Source organism: Phyllobates terribilis, unplaced genomic scaffold (assembly GCF_046119375.1).
Source record: "Phyllobates terribilis strain yellow unplaced genomic scaffold, ASM4611937v1 Scaffold_3__8_contigs__length_932513732, whole genome shotgun sequence".
Lineage (NCBI taxonomy): Eukaryota > Metazoa > Chordata > Amphibia > Anura > Dendrobatidae > Phyllobates > Phyllobates terribilis.
In genome coordinates, this window is record NW_027362763.1 from 465,335,687 (window position 1) to 465,354,878 (window position 19,192).

The following is a 19,192-nucleotide window of genomic DNA, read 5'->3' on the forward strand; positions in this document are numbered from 1 at the left end:
TGCAGTATTATGGGCACCACGTACTCACTGATTTTAAAATACCGTATATTTTAAATAAGCCGACCCGAATATAAGCCGAGGCCCCTAATTTTACCACATAAAAATGGGAAAACCTATTGACTTGAGTATAAGCCTAGGGTGGGAAATGCAGCAGCTACTGGTAAATTTTCCCATCCTCGTATGTGTGGCCCCCTCAATCCCACAATCCCTGGTATGTGTGGCCCCCACAATCCCTGGTATGTGTAGCCTCCTCAATCCCCCAATCCCTGGTATGTGTGGCCCCCTCAATCCCACAATCCCTGGTATGTGTGGCCCCCTCAATCCCACAATCCCTGGTATGTGTGGCCCCCTCAATCCCACAATCCCTGGTATGTGTGGCCCCCTCAATCCCACAATCCCTGGTATGTGTGGCCTCCTCAATCCCCCAATCCCGGTAAGTGTGGCTTCCTCAATCCCCCAATCCTGGTATGTGTGGCCTCCTCAATCCCCCAATCCTGGTATGTGTGGCCTCCTCAATCCCCCAATCCTGGTATGTGTGGCCTCCTCAATCCCCCAATCCTGGTATGTGTGGCCTCCTCAACCCCTCAATCCTGGTATGTGTGGCCTCCTCAACCCCTCAATCCTGGTATGTGTGGCCTCCTCAATCCCCAAATCCTGGTATGTGTGGCCTCCTCAATCCCCAAATCCTGGTATGTGTGGCCTCCTCAATCCCCAAATTCTGGTATGTGTGGCCTCCTCAATCCCCAAATCCTGGTATGTGTGGCCTCCTCAATCCTGGTATGTGTGGCCTCCTCAACCCCTCAATCCTGGTATGTGTGGCCTCCTCAATCCCTCAATCCTGGTATGTGTGGCCTCCTCAATCCCTCAATCCTGGTATGTGTGGCCTCCTCAACCCCCCAATCCTGGTATGTGTGGCCTCCTCAACCCCCCAATCCTGGTATGTGTGTCCTCCTCAACCCCCCAATCCTGGTATGTGTGGCCTCCTCAACCCCCCAATCCTGATATGTGTGTCCTCCTCAATCCCCCATTCCTGGTATGTGTGTCCTCCTCAATCCCCCATTCCTGGCATGTGTGGCCTCCTCAATCCCCCATTCCTGGCATGTGTGGCCTCCTCAATCCCCCATTCCTGGCATGTGTGGCCTCCTCAATCCCCCATTCCTGGCATGTGTGGCCTCCTCAATCCCCCATTCCTGGTATGTGTGGCCTCCTCAATCCCCCATTCCTGGTATGTGTGGCCTCCTCAATCCCCCATTCCTGGTATGTGTGGCCTCCTCAATCCCCAAATCCTGGTATGTGTGGCCTCCTAAATCCCCAAATCCTGGTATGTGTGGCCTCCTCAATCCCCAAATCCTGGTATGTGTGGCCTCCTCATCCCCCCAATCACTGCACACATAAAACAATAAACGCTTATACTCACCTTCCTTCCTCACCTCTGCTCCAGCGCTGAGTCCTGTCTGCAGCAGCTCATGTTGGCATCTGAGCTGCGCGCGCTCTCAGATCCCGAGGTGAGTTGCTGCCGGCACATTCACTCCTCTCCACGCCGGGACTGTGGGCGTGGAGAAGCGTGAATATGCTTTCTCTTTAGCGGCGGGCACTGACAGCAGGAGCCGGGGCTCAGCGCTCCTCCGGGCCCGCTACTAAAGAGAATGAATATTCTGTCTTCTCCACGCCCATGGGAGTGGAGAAGAGGAAATATTCATGACTCTTTAGCAGCGGGCACACGTGGTAGCTGCAGCAGTGGCTACAGTGTGTGCCCCGCTCCTCCACTGCCGCAACCTTCTCCTCTGCCGCCGCAACCTCCTACTCACCTATCCTCCTCGTTCCCACGCTGCTTGGGGCCCTCACGGGCCCCCTCCGGCCACGGGCCCCATAGCAGTGGCGTGGTCTGCCGCCATTGGCGGTACGCCACTGTCCTCCATGCTTCACGATGGGAACCAAGCATGTAGAGTCCATCCTTTCACCTTTTCTGCGTCGCACAAAGACAAGGTGGTTGGAACCAAAGATCTCAAATTTGGACTCATCAGACCAAAGCACAGATTTCCACTGGTCTAATGTCCATTCCTTGTGTTCTTTAGCCCAAACAAGTCTCTTCTTCTTGTTGCCTGTCCTTAGCAGTGGTTTCCAAGCAGCTATTTTACCATGAAGGCCTGCTGCACAAAGTCTCCTCTTAACAGTTGTTGAAGAGATGTGTCTGCTGCTAGAACTCTGTGTGGCATTGACCTGGTCTCTAATCTGAGCTGCTGTTAACCTGCGATTTTTGAGGCTGGTGACTCGGATAAACTTATCCTCAGAAGCAGAGGTGACTCTTGGTCTTCATTTCCTGGGGCGGTCCTCATGTGAGTCAGGTTCTTTGTAGCGCTTGATGGTTTTTGCTACTGCACTTGGGGACACATTCAAAGTTTTCCCAATTTTTCGGACTGACTGACCTTCATTTCTTAAAGTAATGATGGCCACTCGTTTTTCTTTACTTAGCTGCTTTTTTCTTGCCATAATACAAATTCTAACAATCTATTCAGTAGGACTATCAGCTGTGTATCCACCTGACTTCTGCACAACACAACTGATGGTCCTATCCCCATTTATAAGGCAAGAAATCCCACTTATTAAACCTGACAGGGCACACCTGTGAAGTGAAAACCATTTCCGGTGACTACCTCTTGAAGCTCATCAAGAGAATGCCAAGAGTGTGCAAAGCAGTCGTCAAAGCAAAAGGTGGCTACTTTGAAGAACCTAGAATATAAGACATATTTTCAGTTGTTTCACAGTTTTTTGTTAAGTATATAATTCCACATGTGTTAATTCATAGTTTTGATGCCTTCAGTGTGAATGTACAATTTTCATAGTCATGAAAATACCGAAAAATCTTTAAATGAGAAGGTGTGTTCAAACTTTTGGTCTGTACTGTATATTCATCAGTCTTTACTAAAGTAGGGTGCTAGTCCTTTTCTTTTGGTGCAGTCGGCTGTGTGAATCCATGTGGGATACACTAGGGTACGTTTTCTTAACTCATTTCCCCTGGTGGAAAGAGGCAAGATTTTTATGGTATTTTGTCAATCTATAGGTTATGGTATTATATGATTGATACGTATGGTCCTGACTGAAACAAATCTTTCTGGGACAAGCGAACTGACATATGGGACGCTGTGACTAGGAGAGTGCAAAAAACTTGTACATGGTACGCTGTGACTATAGGAACGCATAAAAACACTCTATATCTGGAGATCGACTGAGTTTATGTTCCTCTATGTGGAACTCATCACGGATGAGCATTGATCCTTAATCTATGCTAATTTCAACCGCTGGAGCTGGAATATTTGGGTCTGTGTCTTTTGAGTAGCCCATTTGGGTATGTGTCTTGTGCAATATTGGTCCTAGTCAGGGACTACCAGGGCCAAGAGGGACAGCTTTCGGGAGCGGGGGCGCCACATTGCTCAAGAGGGTGCCAGCCTCCGCTGTCAGGTAGGGCGAGCCTATTAGGGCACTACCAGGGTCAGGTAGTCAATTGTTTTTGTGCTGGTCAATCACGTATCCATACATTTTTATTGTTATCTTCACTGTTTTTTATTGCTATTTGGGCTAATTAAGACTATTTTTAATGAATTTATTAAATGTTATATTTTAATGGGTAATGGGTATTTTCCTTGATAAACCATCTGCAGCAGTGATGCCACTGCTACATCCAATCGCTGAGCTTAGCAGCTCTGTCCTTGTAGACTGGACTGCATGAGCCGCTGAGTTCACTGATAGACAGTGCTATAGCCAATGTGATGTCACCGCTGCAGAGAAACCACAAAGATCAGGGCCACAGTAGAGAGCCAGAGCTAGACCTGAGGAGGATTAGTAGTACTCTGATTTTGTTTTTAAATGTTTTAGAACTATTGCAGATTATAGCCCAAAGTTTTCTGAAAGGGGACAAACCCTTAAAGGAACCGAAAAAAAATTGTACCAACGCATACTATAAATATAAATTTTTATCTTATGTAATTCACCAAAGGCATGTAGCGCAATGGATAAAGTAATCTTTTACTCCCCTGCTTTCCTCACATAAATGTAATTAAATAAAAATTGTACCTTTTAGTGAGAGGGAGAAACAAAGTGTGTCTCCTTAACCCCTTTTGGGGTGCTGTCTACCGTATTTTGTACGTTCAGAACACGGTGATATTTTACTTCTCATTTTTGTAAAACTACTCTGAGAAGTATACATTTTTGTTCCATCACCCGTACCTTCCAACTGTCCTGGAACCAGCGAGAGTGTCCCAGATTTGGGGAGCTGTTTCGGGAGGTAGGGGGTTATGTTCCTACTTGAGCTGTGTCTGTGTCTTAAGGTCACAGATACAACTGAATACAAAACAAGGAGCCAACAAGTCCTCTCTCCACTGTACACACTCTGTAAAGACTGAAAGTCCTGCCAGGACCTTTGGATCACATGGCTAGCAGCAAAGAAGAGGGAAGAGCAGGGCGCAAGCATGTGAGCATGTGGCAGAACTATGTGTGCCTGTGTGTTTGTGGCTGAGCTGTGTGAGTGTATAGCAGAGCTGAGTGTTGGAAGAGATATTTTCTATCTATCTATCTATCTATACACTGTGTGCAGAATTATTAGGCAAGTTGTATTTTAGAGGATTATTTTTATTATTGATCAACAACTATGTTCTCAATCAACCCAAAAGACTCATAAATATCCAAGCTTAATATTTTTGGAAGTTGGAGTGTTTTTTTTTTTAGATTTGGCTATTTTAGGAGGATATCTGTTTGTGCAGGTAACTATTACTGTGCAGAATTATTAGGCAACTTAATAAAACCCAAATATAATCCCATCTCACTTGTTTATTTTCACCAGGTAAACCAATATCCGTGCACAAAATTTAAAAATAAACATTTCTGACATGCAAAAACAAAAATAAAAAAAATTAGTGATCAGTATAGCCACATTTCATTATGATGACACTCAACAGCCTTCCATCCATAGATTCTGTCAGTTGCTTGATCTGTTTTCGATCAACATTGCGTGCAGCAGCCACCACAGCCTCCCAGACACTGTTCCGAGAGGTGTACTGTTTTCCCTCCTTGTAGATCTCACATTTTATGATGGACCACAGGTTCTCTATGGGGTTCAGATCAGGTGAACAAGGGGGCCATGTCATTATTTTTTCTTCTTTTAGACCTTTACTGGCCAGCCACGCTGTGGAGTAGTTGGATGCATGTAATGGAGCATTGTCCTGCATGAAAATCATGTTTTTCTTGAACGATACCGACTTCTTCCTGTACCACTGCTTGAAGAAGTTGTCTTCCAGAAACTGGCAGTAGGTCTGGGAGTTGAGCTTCACTCCATCCTCAACCTGGAAAGGTCCCACAAGTTCATCTTTGATGATACCAGCCCATACCAGTACCCCACCTCAACCTTGCTGGCATCTGAATCGGAGTGGAGCTCTCTGCCCTTTATTGATCCAGCCTCTGGCCAATCCATCTGGCCTATCAAGAGTCACTCTCATTTCATCAGTCCATAAAACCTTTGAAAAATCAGTCTTATCTATATTTCTTGGCCCATTCTTGATGTTTTATCTTATGTTTCTTGTTCAAAAGTGGTCATTTTTCAGCCTTCCTTACCTTGGCCATGTCCCTGAATATCGCATACCTTGTGCTTTTTGATACTCCAGTAACGTTGCAGCTCTGAAATATGGCAAAATTAGTGGCGAATGGCATCTTGGCAGCTTCACGCTTGATTTTCCTCAATTCATGGGAAGTTATTTTGCGCCTTTTTTGGTCAACATGCTTCTTGAGACCCTGTTGGCTATTTGCCATGAAACGCTTGTTTGTTCGGTGATCACGCTTCAAAAGTTTGGAAATTTCAAGACTGCTGCATCCCTCTGCAAGACATCTCACAATTTTGGACTTTTCAGAGCCCGTCAAATCTCTCTTCTGACCCATTTTGGCAAAGGAAAAGAAGTTGCCTAATAATTAAGCACACCTTATATAGGGTGTTAATGTCGTTAGACAACACCCCTCCTCATTACAGAGATGCACATCACCAGAATTACTTAATTGGTAGTTGGCTCTCAAGCCTATGCAGCTTGGAGTAGGACAACATGTATAAAAAGTATCAAAGTGATCAAAATACTCATTTGCCTAATAATTCTGCACGCGGTGTGTGTGTGTATATATATATATATATATATATATATATATATATATATATATATATATATATATATATATATATATATATATATACAGTACAGACCAAAAGTTTGGACACACCTCATTTAAAGATTTTTCTGCATTTTCATGACTATGAAAATTGTACATTCACACTGAAGGCATCAAAACTATGAATTAACACATGTGGAATTATATACTTAACAAAAAAGTGTGAAACAACTGAAAATATGTCTTATATTCTAGGTTCTTCAAAGTAGCCACCTTTTGCTTTCATGACTGCTTTGCACACTCTTGGCATTCTCTTGATGAGCTTCAAGAGGTAGTCACCGGAAATGGTTTTTACTTCACAGGTGTGCCCTGTCAGGTTTAATAAGTGGGATTTCTTGGCTTATAAATGGGGTTGGGACCATCAGTTGTGTTGTGCAGAAGTCTGGTGGATATACAGCTGATAGTCCTACTGAATACACTGTTAGAATTTGTATTATGGCAAGAAAAAAGCAGCTAAGTAAAAAAAACGAGTGGCCATCATTACTTTAAGAAATGAAGGTCAGTCAGTGCGAAAAATTGGGAAAACTTTGAAAGTGTCCCCAAGTGCAGTTGCAAAAACCATCAAGCGCTACAAAGAAACTGGCTCACATGAGGACCGCCCCAGGAAAGGAAGACCAAGAGTCACCTCTGCTTCTGAGGATAAGTTTATCCGAGTCACCAGCCTCAGAAATCGCACGTTAACTGCAGCTCAGATTAGAGACCAAGTCAATGCCACACAGAGTTCTAGCAGCAGACACATCTCTTCAACAACTGTTAAGAGGAGACTTTGTGCAGCAGGCCTTCATGGTCAAATAGGTGCTAGGAAACCACTGCTAAGGACAGGCAACAAGCAGAAGAGACTTGTTTGGGCTAAAGAACACAAGGAATGGACATTAGACCAGTGGAAATCTGTGCTTTGTTCTGTTGAGTCCAAATTTGAGATCTTTGGTTTCAACCACCGTGTCTTTGTACGACGCAGAAAAGGTAAACGGATGGACTCTACATGCCTGGTTCCCACCGTGAAGCATGGAGGAGGAGGTGTGATGGTGTGGGGGTGCTTTGCTGGTGACACTGTTGGGGATTTATTCAAAATTGAAGGCATACTGAACCAGCATGGCTACCACAGCATCTTGCAGCTGCATGCTATTCCATCCGGTTTGCGTTTAGTTGAACCATCATTTATTTTTCAACAGGACAATGACCCCAAACACACCTCCAGGCTGTGTAAGGGCTATTTGACCAAGAAGGAGAATGATGGGGTGCTACGCCAGATGACCTGGCCTCCACAGTCACCAGACCTGAACCCAATCGAGATGGTTTGGGGTGAGCTGGACCGCAGAGTGAAGGCAAAAGAGCCAACAAGTGCTAAGCATTACTGGGAACTCCTTCAAGATTGTTGGAAGACCATTTCCGGTGACTACCTCTTGACGCTCATCAAGAAAATGCCAAGAGTGTGCAAAGCAGTCATCAAAGCAAAAGGTGGCTACTTTGAAGAACCTAGAATATAAGACATATTTTCAGTTGTTTCGCACTTTTTTGTTAAGTAGTATATAATTCCACATGTGTTAATTCATAGTTTTGGTGCCTTCAGTGTGTATGTACAATTTTCATAGTCATGAAAATACAGAAAAATCTTTAAATGAGAAGGTGTGTCCAAACTTTTGGTCTGTACTGTATGTATAATACACTGCTCAAAAAAATAAAGGGATCACTCAAATAACACAAATAACACATCCTAGATCTGAATGAATGAAATATTCTCATTGAATACTTTGTTCTGTACAAAGTTAAATGTGCTGACAACAAAATCACACAAAAATCATCAATGGAAATCAAATTTATTAACCAATGGAGGCCTGGATTTGGAGTCACCCTCAAAATTTAAAGTGGAAAAACACACTACAGGCTGATCCAACTTTCATGTAATGTCCTTAAAAAAAGTCAAAATGAGGCTCAGTATTGTGTGTGGCCTCCACGTGCCTGTCTGACCTCCCTAGAATGCCTGGGCATGCTCCTGATGAGGTTGCGGATGGTCTCCTGTGGGATCTCCTCCCAGACCTGGATTAAAGCATCTGCCAACTCCTGGACAGTCTGTGGTGCAACGTGACATTGGTGGATGGAGCGAGACATGATGTCCCAGATGTGCTCAATCGGATTCAAGTCTGGGGAACGGGCGGGCCAGTCCATAGCTTCAATGCCTTCATCTTGCAGGAACTGCTGACACACTCCAGCCACATGAGGTCTGGCGTTGTCCTGCATTAGGAGGAACCCAGGTCCGACCGCACCAGCATATGGTCTCACAAGGGGTCTGAGGATCTCGTCTCGGTACCTAATGACAGTCAGGCTACCTCTGGCGAGCACATGGAGGGCTGTGCGGTCCTCCAAAGAAATGCCACCCCACACCATTACTGACCCACTGCCAAACCGGTCATGCTGAAGGATGTTGCAGGCAGCAGATCGCTCTCCACGGCATCTCCAGACTCTGTCACATCTGTCACGTGCTCAGTTTGAACCTGCTTTCATCTGTGAAGAGCACAGGGCGCCAGTGGCAACTTTGCCAATCCTGGTGTTCTGTGGCAAATGCCAAGCGTCCTGCATGGTGTTGGGCTGTGAGCACAACCCCCATCTGTGGACGTCGGGCCCTCATACCACCCTCATGGAGTCGGTTTCTAACCGTTTGTGCAGACACATGTACATTTGTGGCCTGCTGGAGGTTATTTTGCAGGGCTCTGGCAGTGCTCCTCCTGTTCTTCCTTGCACAAAGGCGGAGGTAGCGGTTCTGCTGCTGGTTGTTGCCCTCCTACGGCCCTCTCCACGACTTCTGGTATACTGGCCTGTCTCCTGGTAGCGCCTCCAGCCTCTGGACACTACGCTGACAGACACAGCAACCCTTCTTGCCACAGCTCGCATTGATGTGCCATCCTGGATGAGCTGCACTACCTGAGCCACTTCGGTGGGTTGTAGAGTCCGTCTCATGCTACCATGAGTGTGAAAGCACAACCAACATTCAAAAGTGACCAAAACATCAGCCAGAAAGCATTGGTACTGAGATGTGGTCTGTGGTCCCCACCTGCAGAAACACTCCTTTATTGAGGATGTCTTGATAATTGGCAATAATTTCCATCTATTGTCTATTCCATTTGCACAACAGCATGTGAAATTGATAGTCAATCCGTGTTGCTTCCAAAGTGGACACTTTGATTTCACAGAAGTTTGATTTACTTGGAGTTATATTCTGTTGTTTAAGTGTTCCCTTTATTTTTTTGAGCAGTGTATAATATATGTATGTATATAAACACAATTTATTTAGTGGAGTCGAGTGTTCCTGAGCATAGACCGGACAGTCATATTGCTTGTAAACTTTGAATTACCGTAATTTTTTTAGAAACTGATTCACATTGATTTGAGAGTCCAAACCTTTTTTATTAATACCCATGAAAAATACATATACCAGCGTCAGTAGAACATTTAGGATGTGCATGAAGCAATGCTTTAAAGGATTTAGATAAGGTGTGTCTCAGTATTTTGACACCACAATTATGGGAATACATGTAATTACTACATTTAGGCTACGTTTAGGGGTTTAAAAGCTTACCAATCATGTACGAAATGAATGTAGAACTCCTTACTACAAAGAGTACTATTCTGTATACATTAGGAACGCATGCACAAGGAATGTTATCTGTTTTGTGATAACTTGTAAATGCTGGTTTGGATTTTCATTTCAGGATTATCGCGTTTGCAGAATTGATCTGTTCACGGATCCGGATGGTCTTGGAGTTATGACTTCCTATTATGATGACACAGAAGAGGTGCAGGTGTATGGGAGACTGCAAAGAACCTGTTCTGTCAAAGTGCATTGTGGAGTGTAAGGAATTAAATTCATTATGTGTTAATTAGAGGGAGGGGGTCTTAAAGAGTAACTAAACTTTCTGCTTGATTGTTCATATCTAGCTGGGTCCTGAGACCCCTAGTGATCTTTGGCAATTCAAGTGTCTGCTAAATCTGAACAATCAAAAAGAAAGTTTACTTACTCTTTTATGATTTCACATCAATTTCCCCCCACAATATAAATTTATGTCCAATCTTATCATCCAGAAAAAAAGTCACATTACTTTTATAATCTGTATGACTTTTATTCGCTTGTATAGATCATAAGACATTAAAACTGAGCAGCACTTCTGTCAGCCTCCTCAAAGAAAAGCAACTTTTCCCTGTGAGGTGTTTTTCCATTGGAGGAGGCTAATGGTCTGCTTACATGCTCCTCCACTAGCAATTATTTTATGGATATAAGCGCTGGTCAGTTTGTGAGGAAAGCTGCACTAACAAGAGAAAGCTCACAAGCCCTTTAAATACATAATTAATGGGAATATCTGGGACTTTAAATAGTAATATTTTGTAATAAAAAACTTTCAGTTTTGCGATTTTGAAAATAATAAATTAACATGTCAAAAATCCCCCAAAAAAGTTCATGTATGTACATTTTTTAAATTTCCTTGATTCACTTGGTGTGCCGAAATGCCGAGTCTTCTGTGCACCTGTTCTACCTATGACTATACAACAGCTGCTCCTATGTACACAAAGCTCTTTCAAATTGCATATATCCTGGTGCAATTGCGTATAAATGCAGGTGAAAGTCATTATATACCACCTTCTTTTTAGCAAATACCTGGGCAATCTGCGTTGCCTATACTTTCTTCTGTTTCTTTATGTTCATCAATCATTAGCGGGGCTGTTCTCTGAATCCCTGTACACTGTAAGGCAAAAAGCAAGAAAGCAATCGGCTAATTTTTTTTTATTTGACCAAACATTTCCATGACTCCATTGACCATAATCTGACCGACAAAGTAGCATACTTTATTTTAATTGTGCTAGTACGTATCTTTCAATTGTTACATCACAAAATACAAGAACAGTTAAAGAAATCATCAAATAAATTTGTATGTCAAACCATTAGTGTTATCTGGATATTATCTGTGCTCAATAGACAGAAGGTGTAGCTGTAAGTCATCATGCAGTGTATCCACACCAAAAATACACAAAGAAGTACTGGACAATGCACTTTTACAAAATTCCATGTGTAGCTGGAAAAAAATATGTCGCAAATAGTAGGGAAGTTTTAAATCACCCGCTACATAGAGTCTTCGAATTAGGCGTCATTTAGCCATCCGTTTTTCATGCAAATGATCGATCAATGTTTTTCTCGGATAGAACACTTGCCAATTATAATTTATGGAGCTGTCCACATGTGTGTTCCCAAAAAAAGTCCTATCAGTTTTTAACATTGTAATGGGTAGGAGAATCTTTGCAATTGTTTTATTTATTTTTTTGCATACAAGAAAAAGACTGATGAAACACTGATACTAAAAACTGACACACTGATGAAGATTTGATCAAAAAATCAGACCTTTTTTGAGTCCGAGTAAAATCACAGACATCTGCATGAGGTTTTAATGAGGTTTTCCCATGAGCAAAATACATTTTGATCAATAGATCTTGGACTAATGCATTCTACATTTGGATATCTTACAAAAAAATGTTCTTTTGCTGAAGTAATCTTAGAAATATGCCCCTGCTATGTACTGTTATTTGCTGTGTCCAACCATGCAGTGCAGCTCCAGTTCATGGTCAGCACATACCAAAGCTCCTGAGGGCTGAATACTTTGCATAAACACTTGCTCCTGTGATAAAACAGGCAGGGAAATTTGTTTTCTGAGAATGTAGCAGCTGCGAACCCCTGCTGTTTATCCTGTATACTTACTTATCATAAGTGACTTATACTTTCTCCCCGGACCAGGAGCTGTGGTATGGGCTGACAATGAACTGGAGCATCTCTGCATGATTGGACACAGCAAAAAAAAAATAGTATATAGCAGAGACATATCTATAAGATTGTCTCAGAACTGGAACATTTTTTTAGCACATCCAAATGCATAACCTATTATTCCAAAATCTATTGATTTAAAATGTACTTTGTTCATGGGACAACATCTTTGAATAAGACTCCAACCGCCTTCAGGCAACACCTGTTGGAGCCTACTGTATGTAAGTATATACAGGTGCATCTCACAAAATTAGAATATCATCAAAAAGTTAATTTATTTCAGTTCTTCAGCACAAAAAGTGAAACTCATATATAGAGTCATTACAAACAGAGTGATCTATTTCAAGTGTTTATTTCTGTTAATGTTGATGATTATGGCTTACAGCCAATGAAAACACAAAAGTCATTATCTCAGTAAATTAGAATACTTTATAACAACAGCTTGAAAAATGTTTTTAAAATCAGAAATGTTGGCCTACTGAAATGTATTTTCAGAAAATGAACTCAATACTTGGTCTGGGCTCCTTTTGCATCAATTGCTGCATCAATGCGGCGTGGCATGGAGGCGATCAGCCTGTGGCACTGCTGAGGTGTTATGGAAGCCCAGGTTGCTTTGATAGCAGCCTTCAGCTCGTCTGCATTGTTGGGTCTGGTGTCTCTCATCTTCCTCTTGACAATACCCCATAGATTCTCTATGGGGTTAAGGTCAGGCGAGTTTGCTGACCAATCAAGCACAGTGATCCTGTTTTTAAACCAGGTATTGGTATCTTTGGCAGTATGGACAGGTGCCAAGTCCTGCTGGAGAATGACCTTTCCATCTCCAAAAAGCTTGTTGGCAGAGGGAAGAATGAAGTGCTCTAAAATTTCCTGGTAGATGGCTTCGCTGACTGTGGTCTTGATAAAACACAGTGGACCTACACCAGCAGATGACATGACTCCCTAAATCATCACTGATTGTGGAAACTTCACACTAGACCTAAAGCAGCTTGGATTGTGTGCCTCTCCACTCTTCCTCCAGACTCTGGGACCTTGATTTCCAAATGAAAATTGGAACTCTGGGACCTTGTGGAGTGTGTCAATGACTGCCTTCTGGACATCTGTCAAGTCAGCAGTCTTCCCTATGATTGTGGAGCCTACTGAAACAGACTAAGGGACCTTTTTTAGCGCTTAGGAAGCCTTTGCAGTTTTTTTTGCTAATTGTTTTAATTTACTGAAATAATGCTTTTTGTGTTTTCATTGGCTGTAAGCCATAGTCATCAACATTAACAGAAATAAACATTTGAAATAGATAGCTCTGTTTGTAATGTTTCTATATAATATATGAATTTCACTTTTTGTATTGAAGAACTGAAAGAAATTAACTTTTTGATGATATTCTAATTTAGTGAGATGCACCTGTTTATTTCCCATTAAACTAAAAAAATCTGTCCTTAGTAAGCACCAACTACTGGAGCCTATGACAGGCAGAATTTTATATACCCCATATTTCTCTGTGAAGGGAAGCAAGGGACTCGTAAGAGGAGATTTGAAACATCAAAAGGTGTCCCTTTTAAAATTTAGTATGAAAACTAATAATAGAAAATAACTTTGAACAGAAAAACAGAATGGTATGAAAAAGTGGACATCTACTTGATACTTGTGTTACAAGAAATAGCTATAATTCTTTATCGATATGACATAGATGGAGGAGGTGTTTACAATGTGAACAATTACAGGAACTTTGCTGGGTGAGATTTTTGTGCTGAGCTTATTTTACTATGTGAAATATGTTTGCTTCGCATGCAGTGTATGGTATGCCACATGGCTTTAAAGTTTGGGTGTGTATCCACAGGTTTCCATTTGTAACTAAATTTTATATAGTGCTGTCCCGAGTCTTCTCTTACCCAGAAAATGGCAGTTCTAAACATGGATTATTCACATGAAATTTTCAACAACAATGTAGATATAGTTTTCAGAGGTTCGCAGCTATCAGGTGGTCACCAGTGACACTGCAAGGGCTCATTCAGACCTTTTTTTCATGTATCAGAAAAACAGACCAAGTTTCATAACTGTTTTTGATCAGAATTTCATCTGAGTTTCAGCTGAGTGTCAGAATTTGATTAGAGTTTCATCAATTTTTATCAGATGAGAAAAAAAAAGTTTCTCCAGCTTCTCCTATTAACCAGTCCATGAAAAACTGACAGCACATCTGAGTGTTGTCCAATTTTTTTCACTGGCCCATAGACTTGAATTTGCCATTTTGATCCAAAAATCAATATCGGACATTTCTTCGACAAAAAAAAAAAAATCAGCAGAAGAAGTTGGCACTCTGTTTTTCTTGCTTCAGTGCTTTATTGGAAATCCATCTGCACAAATGACATACAGTATTGTCTTTAATACATCTCATGTATTGTATTGAAGACAGTACCGTGTCATTTGTGCTTATGGATTTCCAATAAGGTATTGAACCAAGGAAAACGGAGTGCCAACTTCTTTTGTTAATATACTTCTTTGCCTGCTCAGGCTGTTGTGCACCCAAGATGCAAGTGATGCGGGAGTGGTGAGCTGTTATTTTCTGTTATTGGACAAAAAAAAAATCTGTTATGTGAGCAGCCCCATTGTCTATCATAGGTGCAAGTTCCATCTGTGAAAAATAAGGTTAATACTCTTACATGAAAAACGGACATCTGAATGAGGCCTTAGGTATGGAGCTCTAACATGCTTATGCGTCTCCTACATGTATAGATCTGTTCCATTCATTATTAGTTAAAAAAAGGGGGGGGGGGCAGAGGTAGTACATTATTCTAAGAATTGTAGCTTATACATTACACTTTCTACAGAATTATGTTGACCAGCTGACATAAGAGTTATTAGGAGTTAGAATGTGCAGCAGTTAGGACTCCCCCCTTATGGTATTGTTGGGGCATTGTTATTGGTAAATAGATGACTTGATATTTGTGTTTTCCTGTCATAAATGTGCTCTTTTGTGCTGGATGTGGTCTCTGTGTACCCTGATTTATATATGTCCATTGTTTTTGCTGTATAGATATGTTTCTATTGTGTTTATTAATATCTGGAGCCATTTATTTTTATTTCAGATGGCTTATTTATGAGGAATCTGGCTTCCAAGGAGTACCATTCATTTTGGAGCCAGGAGAATACCCTGACCTTTCGTTTTTAAATATACAGGAAGCATACATTGGATCAACGAGGCCTTTGAAAATGGTGAGATTGTTAGCAGCATAGTGCCAGTAACAGCAGAAAAATCACTACTTCTAAATATCTTTATTTGATATATTAACTAGGTAGGATAGTTATTCTTTTTCTCTTGAACCAAGAAATGTCTTACATTTAAATGCTGGAGTTCCTGCAGATGCCCTCCTCTTACCACTTCCCTTTTAGCTGTAGTTACATAATCGTGTATATATTTGCGAAATTCTCTGGGGTCTAGTGAACTAAATGAAATTGTGTTTTAGTGAAGATTGCAGGATTTTCTGTGAAATTAAAGCTAACCACCACCTCAGAGCCATTTAAAAGAATATATTAATAAACAATAATCCATACAAAAATGGCTTGCCTGTATAATTCTGCTGTTGAGCACTCTAGTGATATGCAAGGCTGTGGAAAATTCAGCCTTCATTGTATTGACCTATGTCTTAGCTAAGTGAAACGTTCGCTAACCAGATCTTGTCATCTCCTTATAGGGAAGCCGCAAGGTTGAAATACCCCATGAGCCTAAGGTAAGACCATTACACACTGGGAACTCTCTGCGTGGAAAAACTAAGTGATAAAATCTTGCTGCCACTATACGGTGTATGGATACATTGTAGATGGGAGCTATATAAATCCATATGTAGCAAGCTCATTAAAAGGTGCAAGCATAATTTATTATGTAATTTAGTATAGGGGGTTTTGAGTTTTCTAGTGTATAGAATGAAAATATATGTAGTCCTTCTCTTGTTCTCTTGTTACTGAATTACTATGTGGCCATTTCAAAGTACAAAACTATAAACATGTACAGTGAGGTTTCAATTAACCTTGCATGATAATGACCATAAAACTTTTTAAAGTAAATGTTAGACTACAGAAGTGATATGTCTAATTTTTGTCTTTTACAGATAGTTATTTTTGAAAAGCCCTTGTTTGAAGGCAGGCAGGTGGAGCTGGACAAAGATATGTTGACCCTTAAAAATGTAGAAATCTCAGATGTAACAGAAGAGCAAGAACCTGCTTTTAACACTGTTGGGTCAATGAGAGTTCTCAGTGGGCTGTGAGTATTAATCTTTTTAGTATACTTTTTTGAGGAATAATATTTTTTTTTCAACTGTAAATTTATTTTTCCTAGTTTAGTTATTTGTAAATTCTTTAGTATGAGATCTATAATATAACCGGGGATACGGGTCTCTGTCCGAAGCCTCGATAGACTGCTCATGCGTGACGTGCAGTCTGGCTTCAGATAGAAGACCACATCCAGCCGTTACAGGTAAGAGGAAGTGTATGGCGCCGGAGATCGCAGTGTGTGTAGGCACTAAACGCACACTGCGATCTCCGGCGCCATACTTACATACTTACCTGACCGGGAAGAGCGTTGCCGCGGCTCCTCTCTTCAGCGGAGACCGGGGGCGGAGTGAGACGTCGGATCGGCGCGTGCGCATAGCGCTATCCGGCGCCATTTTACTGAAGACACATTTACAGTGTGTCTTCAGCAAAATGGCGCCTGACAGCGCGGTGCTCTGGCGCCGGACAGCGCGGTGCTCTGTTGCCGCACTCCTACCCGGCCTCTGGTAGAACAGGACGCTGCAGCGCTGGAGTACAGAGAAGAAAGGTGAGTATAACTGTTTATTTTTTTGGGGATGTGTGTATAGTGGGGGGGTGAGGCGTGCCACGCATACTGGGATTAGGGGAGCCATGCATACCAGAATAGGGATTAGGGGAGCCATGCATACCAGAATAGGGATGAGGGGAGCCATGCATACCAGAATAGGGATGAGGGGTGCCACGCATACCAGAATAGGGATGAGGGGTGCCACGCATACCAGGATTGGGGATGAGGGGTGCCACGCATATCGGGATTGGGGATGAGGGGTGCCACGCATGCCAGGATTGGGGATGAGGGGTGCCACGCATACCAAAATAGGGATGAGGGGTGACACGCATACTGGGATTGGGGATGAGGGGTGACACGCATACCGGGATTGGGGATGAGAGGTGACACACATACCGGGATTGGGGATGAGGGGTGCCACGCATACCGGGATTGGGGATGAAGGGTGCCACGCATACCGGGATTGGGGATGAGGGGTGCCACGCATAATGGATTGGGGATGAGGGGAGCCACGCATACCGGGATTGGGGATGAGGGGTGCCACGCATAGCAGAATAGGGATGAGGGGTGCCACGCATACCAGGATTGGGGATGAGGGGTGCCACGCATACCAGGATTGGGGATGAGGGGTGCCACGCATACCAGGATTGGGGATGAGGGGTGCCACGCATACTAGGATTGGGGATGAGGGGTGCCACGCATACTAGGATTGGGGATGAGGGGTGACATGCATACCAGGATTGGGGATGAGGGGTGACACGCATACCAGGATTGGGGATGAGGGGTGCCACGCATAATGGCATTGGGGATGAGGGGTGCCACGCATACCGGGATTGGGGATGAGGGGTGCCACTCATACCAGGATTGGGGATGAAAGGTGCCATACATACCAGAATAGGGATGAGGGGAGCCACGCATACTGGGATTGGGGATGAGGGGTGCTACGCATGCCGGGATTGGGGATGAGGGGTGCGACGCATACCGGGATAGGATGGTGGGGGCAGCACAAATACCAGGAGGTGGGCAGCACATACCAACATGATAGACCATATACCAATAAAAATGCTCGCCACCCTGGCGTAGAACGGGTTCAATAGCTAGTTATCATATATAAATACAGATATAGGTCTTAAAAATGATTATACCTACTGTTTAGATTCACTCGCTCTGATAGGCCTTAGGTAGTGTTCTCACAGGAAATGCAGTTTTGGTCCAAACACGTGCAGTTTTTATTGCTTTCCACAGGTTGCACAGCACCAAAACAACAAAATTATAAACACAAATCCCTAGTCTTGTCCAGGTGCTAACTTAGCAGTATAGGACCCTGACACTGCTGAGGTAGCTGAAACTTGGTCAAACAAAACTGCTGTCATCCAATACAACCACTGATGCTTGCCGTTTGGTGCACATGGCTTTTGTAGACTCTTCTCAAAGAGATTCTGGCTTTTCTCTATTCAACGTCAAGAAACATCCAGTCTGCTCAGCCTCCTCAGCCAGCAGACTGACTTAGATGAACACCTAGCCTGTTTATATGTAGAGCTAGCCAGGTGTACTAATCAAAGTCTACAGAGGTAGGATTTAATTCTAGCCTATCTGGCATTGCTACACTGCATCGAGCAAGGAAACAAGTTCTTGAAATACACTTTAGGCTATGTTCACATGCAACATTTGTACTGCATTTTTTTTCCTGCTTTCACAACCTGCTCTTTTGGCAGTGAAAACACTGTGTTCAAAATGCCCATTTTTTGTTGTTTTCGCTGTGTTTTTTGGGTGCAGATGTGTGCTTTGTCTACAGTTACATGTTTAGTAAAATTAATTTTATTCACCAAAAACATTTCAAAAACTTTCTCCTTGTTTTCTGTGAGTGAGAAACAATGCAGAAACGCTGAAAGAATCGACATGCTGCAGATTTAAAAAAAAACACTGCAGTTCACACATTGTCAGAAAAAAAAACGTGCATGAGATTTGAAATCTCATGGCCTCTGTTAGTGCTGCAAAAAGCAACTTTTAATTTGCATACAAAAAATGCAGCAAAATAAATGCATGTGAACATAGTCTTAAGGTGCAGAAGTAAGAAGTATTCTTTCTATTTTCTCTTGTATATAAACCCTTTGGAAGACCTTGTATACCAGTAACATGTTATAAAGCTTTCATGTTATGACCATTATTCGCATTTGGTCCACCGCAGTGGCAATGCCAGTAGACTGTTCGTATATTTCAAGGGCACCGGTCATGAGATTTATGCTGCCTAAAACACAGGTTGCATGAATCCGACACTAGCTGTTTTACTTCAGCTGTGTATGTTTTACTCTGAAATGCTGCAGTGTTTTGGGGAAAACCTACTTGGAAAAGAGACAGGAACTATGCATCTCGAATGACTG

At 42.6% G+C, this 19,192-nt stretch overlaps 1 protein-coding gene across 4 annotated transcripts in view; it reads left to right on the forward strand.

Annotated features, from left to right (window-relative positions):
- CRYBG1 (crystallin beta-gamma domain containing 1) overlaps window positions 1-19,192 on the forward strand; it is a 431,371-nt gene that overhangs the window by 381,981 nt on the left and 30,198 nt on the right. For all 4 annotated transcript variants that reach the window (XM_073675786.1, XM_073675787.1, XM_073675789.1 and 1 more), the window contains 4 exons: window positions 9,912-10,051; window positions 15,085-15,211; window positions 15,691-15,726; window positions 16,105-16,256. In XM_073675786.1, coding sequence (XP_073531887.1) covers window positions 9,912-10,051; window positions 15,085-15,211; window positions 15,691-15,726; window positions 16,105-16,256 — 455 coding nt within the window. The remainder of the gene's footprint in view (window positions 1-9,911; window positions 10,052-15,084; window positions 15,212-15,690; window positions 15,727-16,104; window positions 16,257-19,192) is intronic.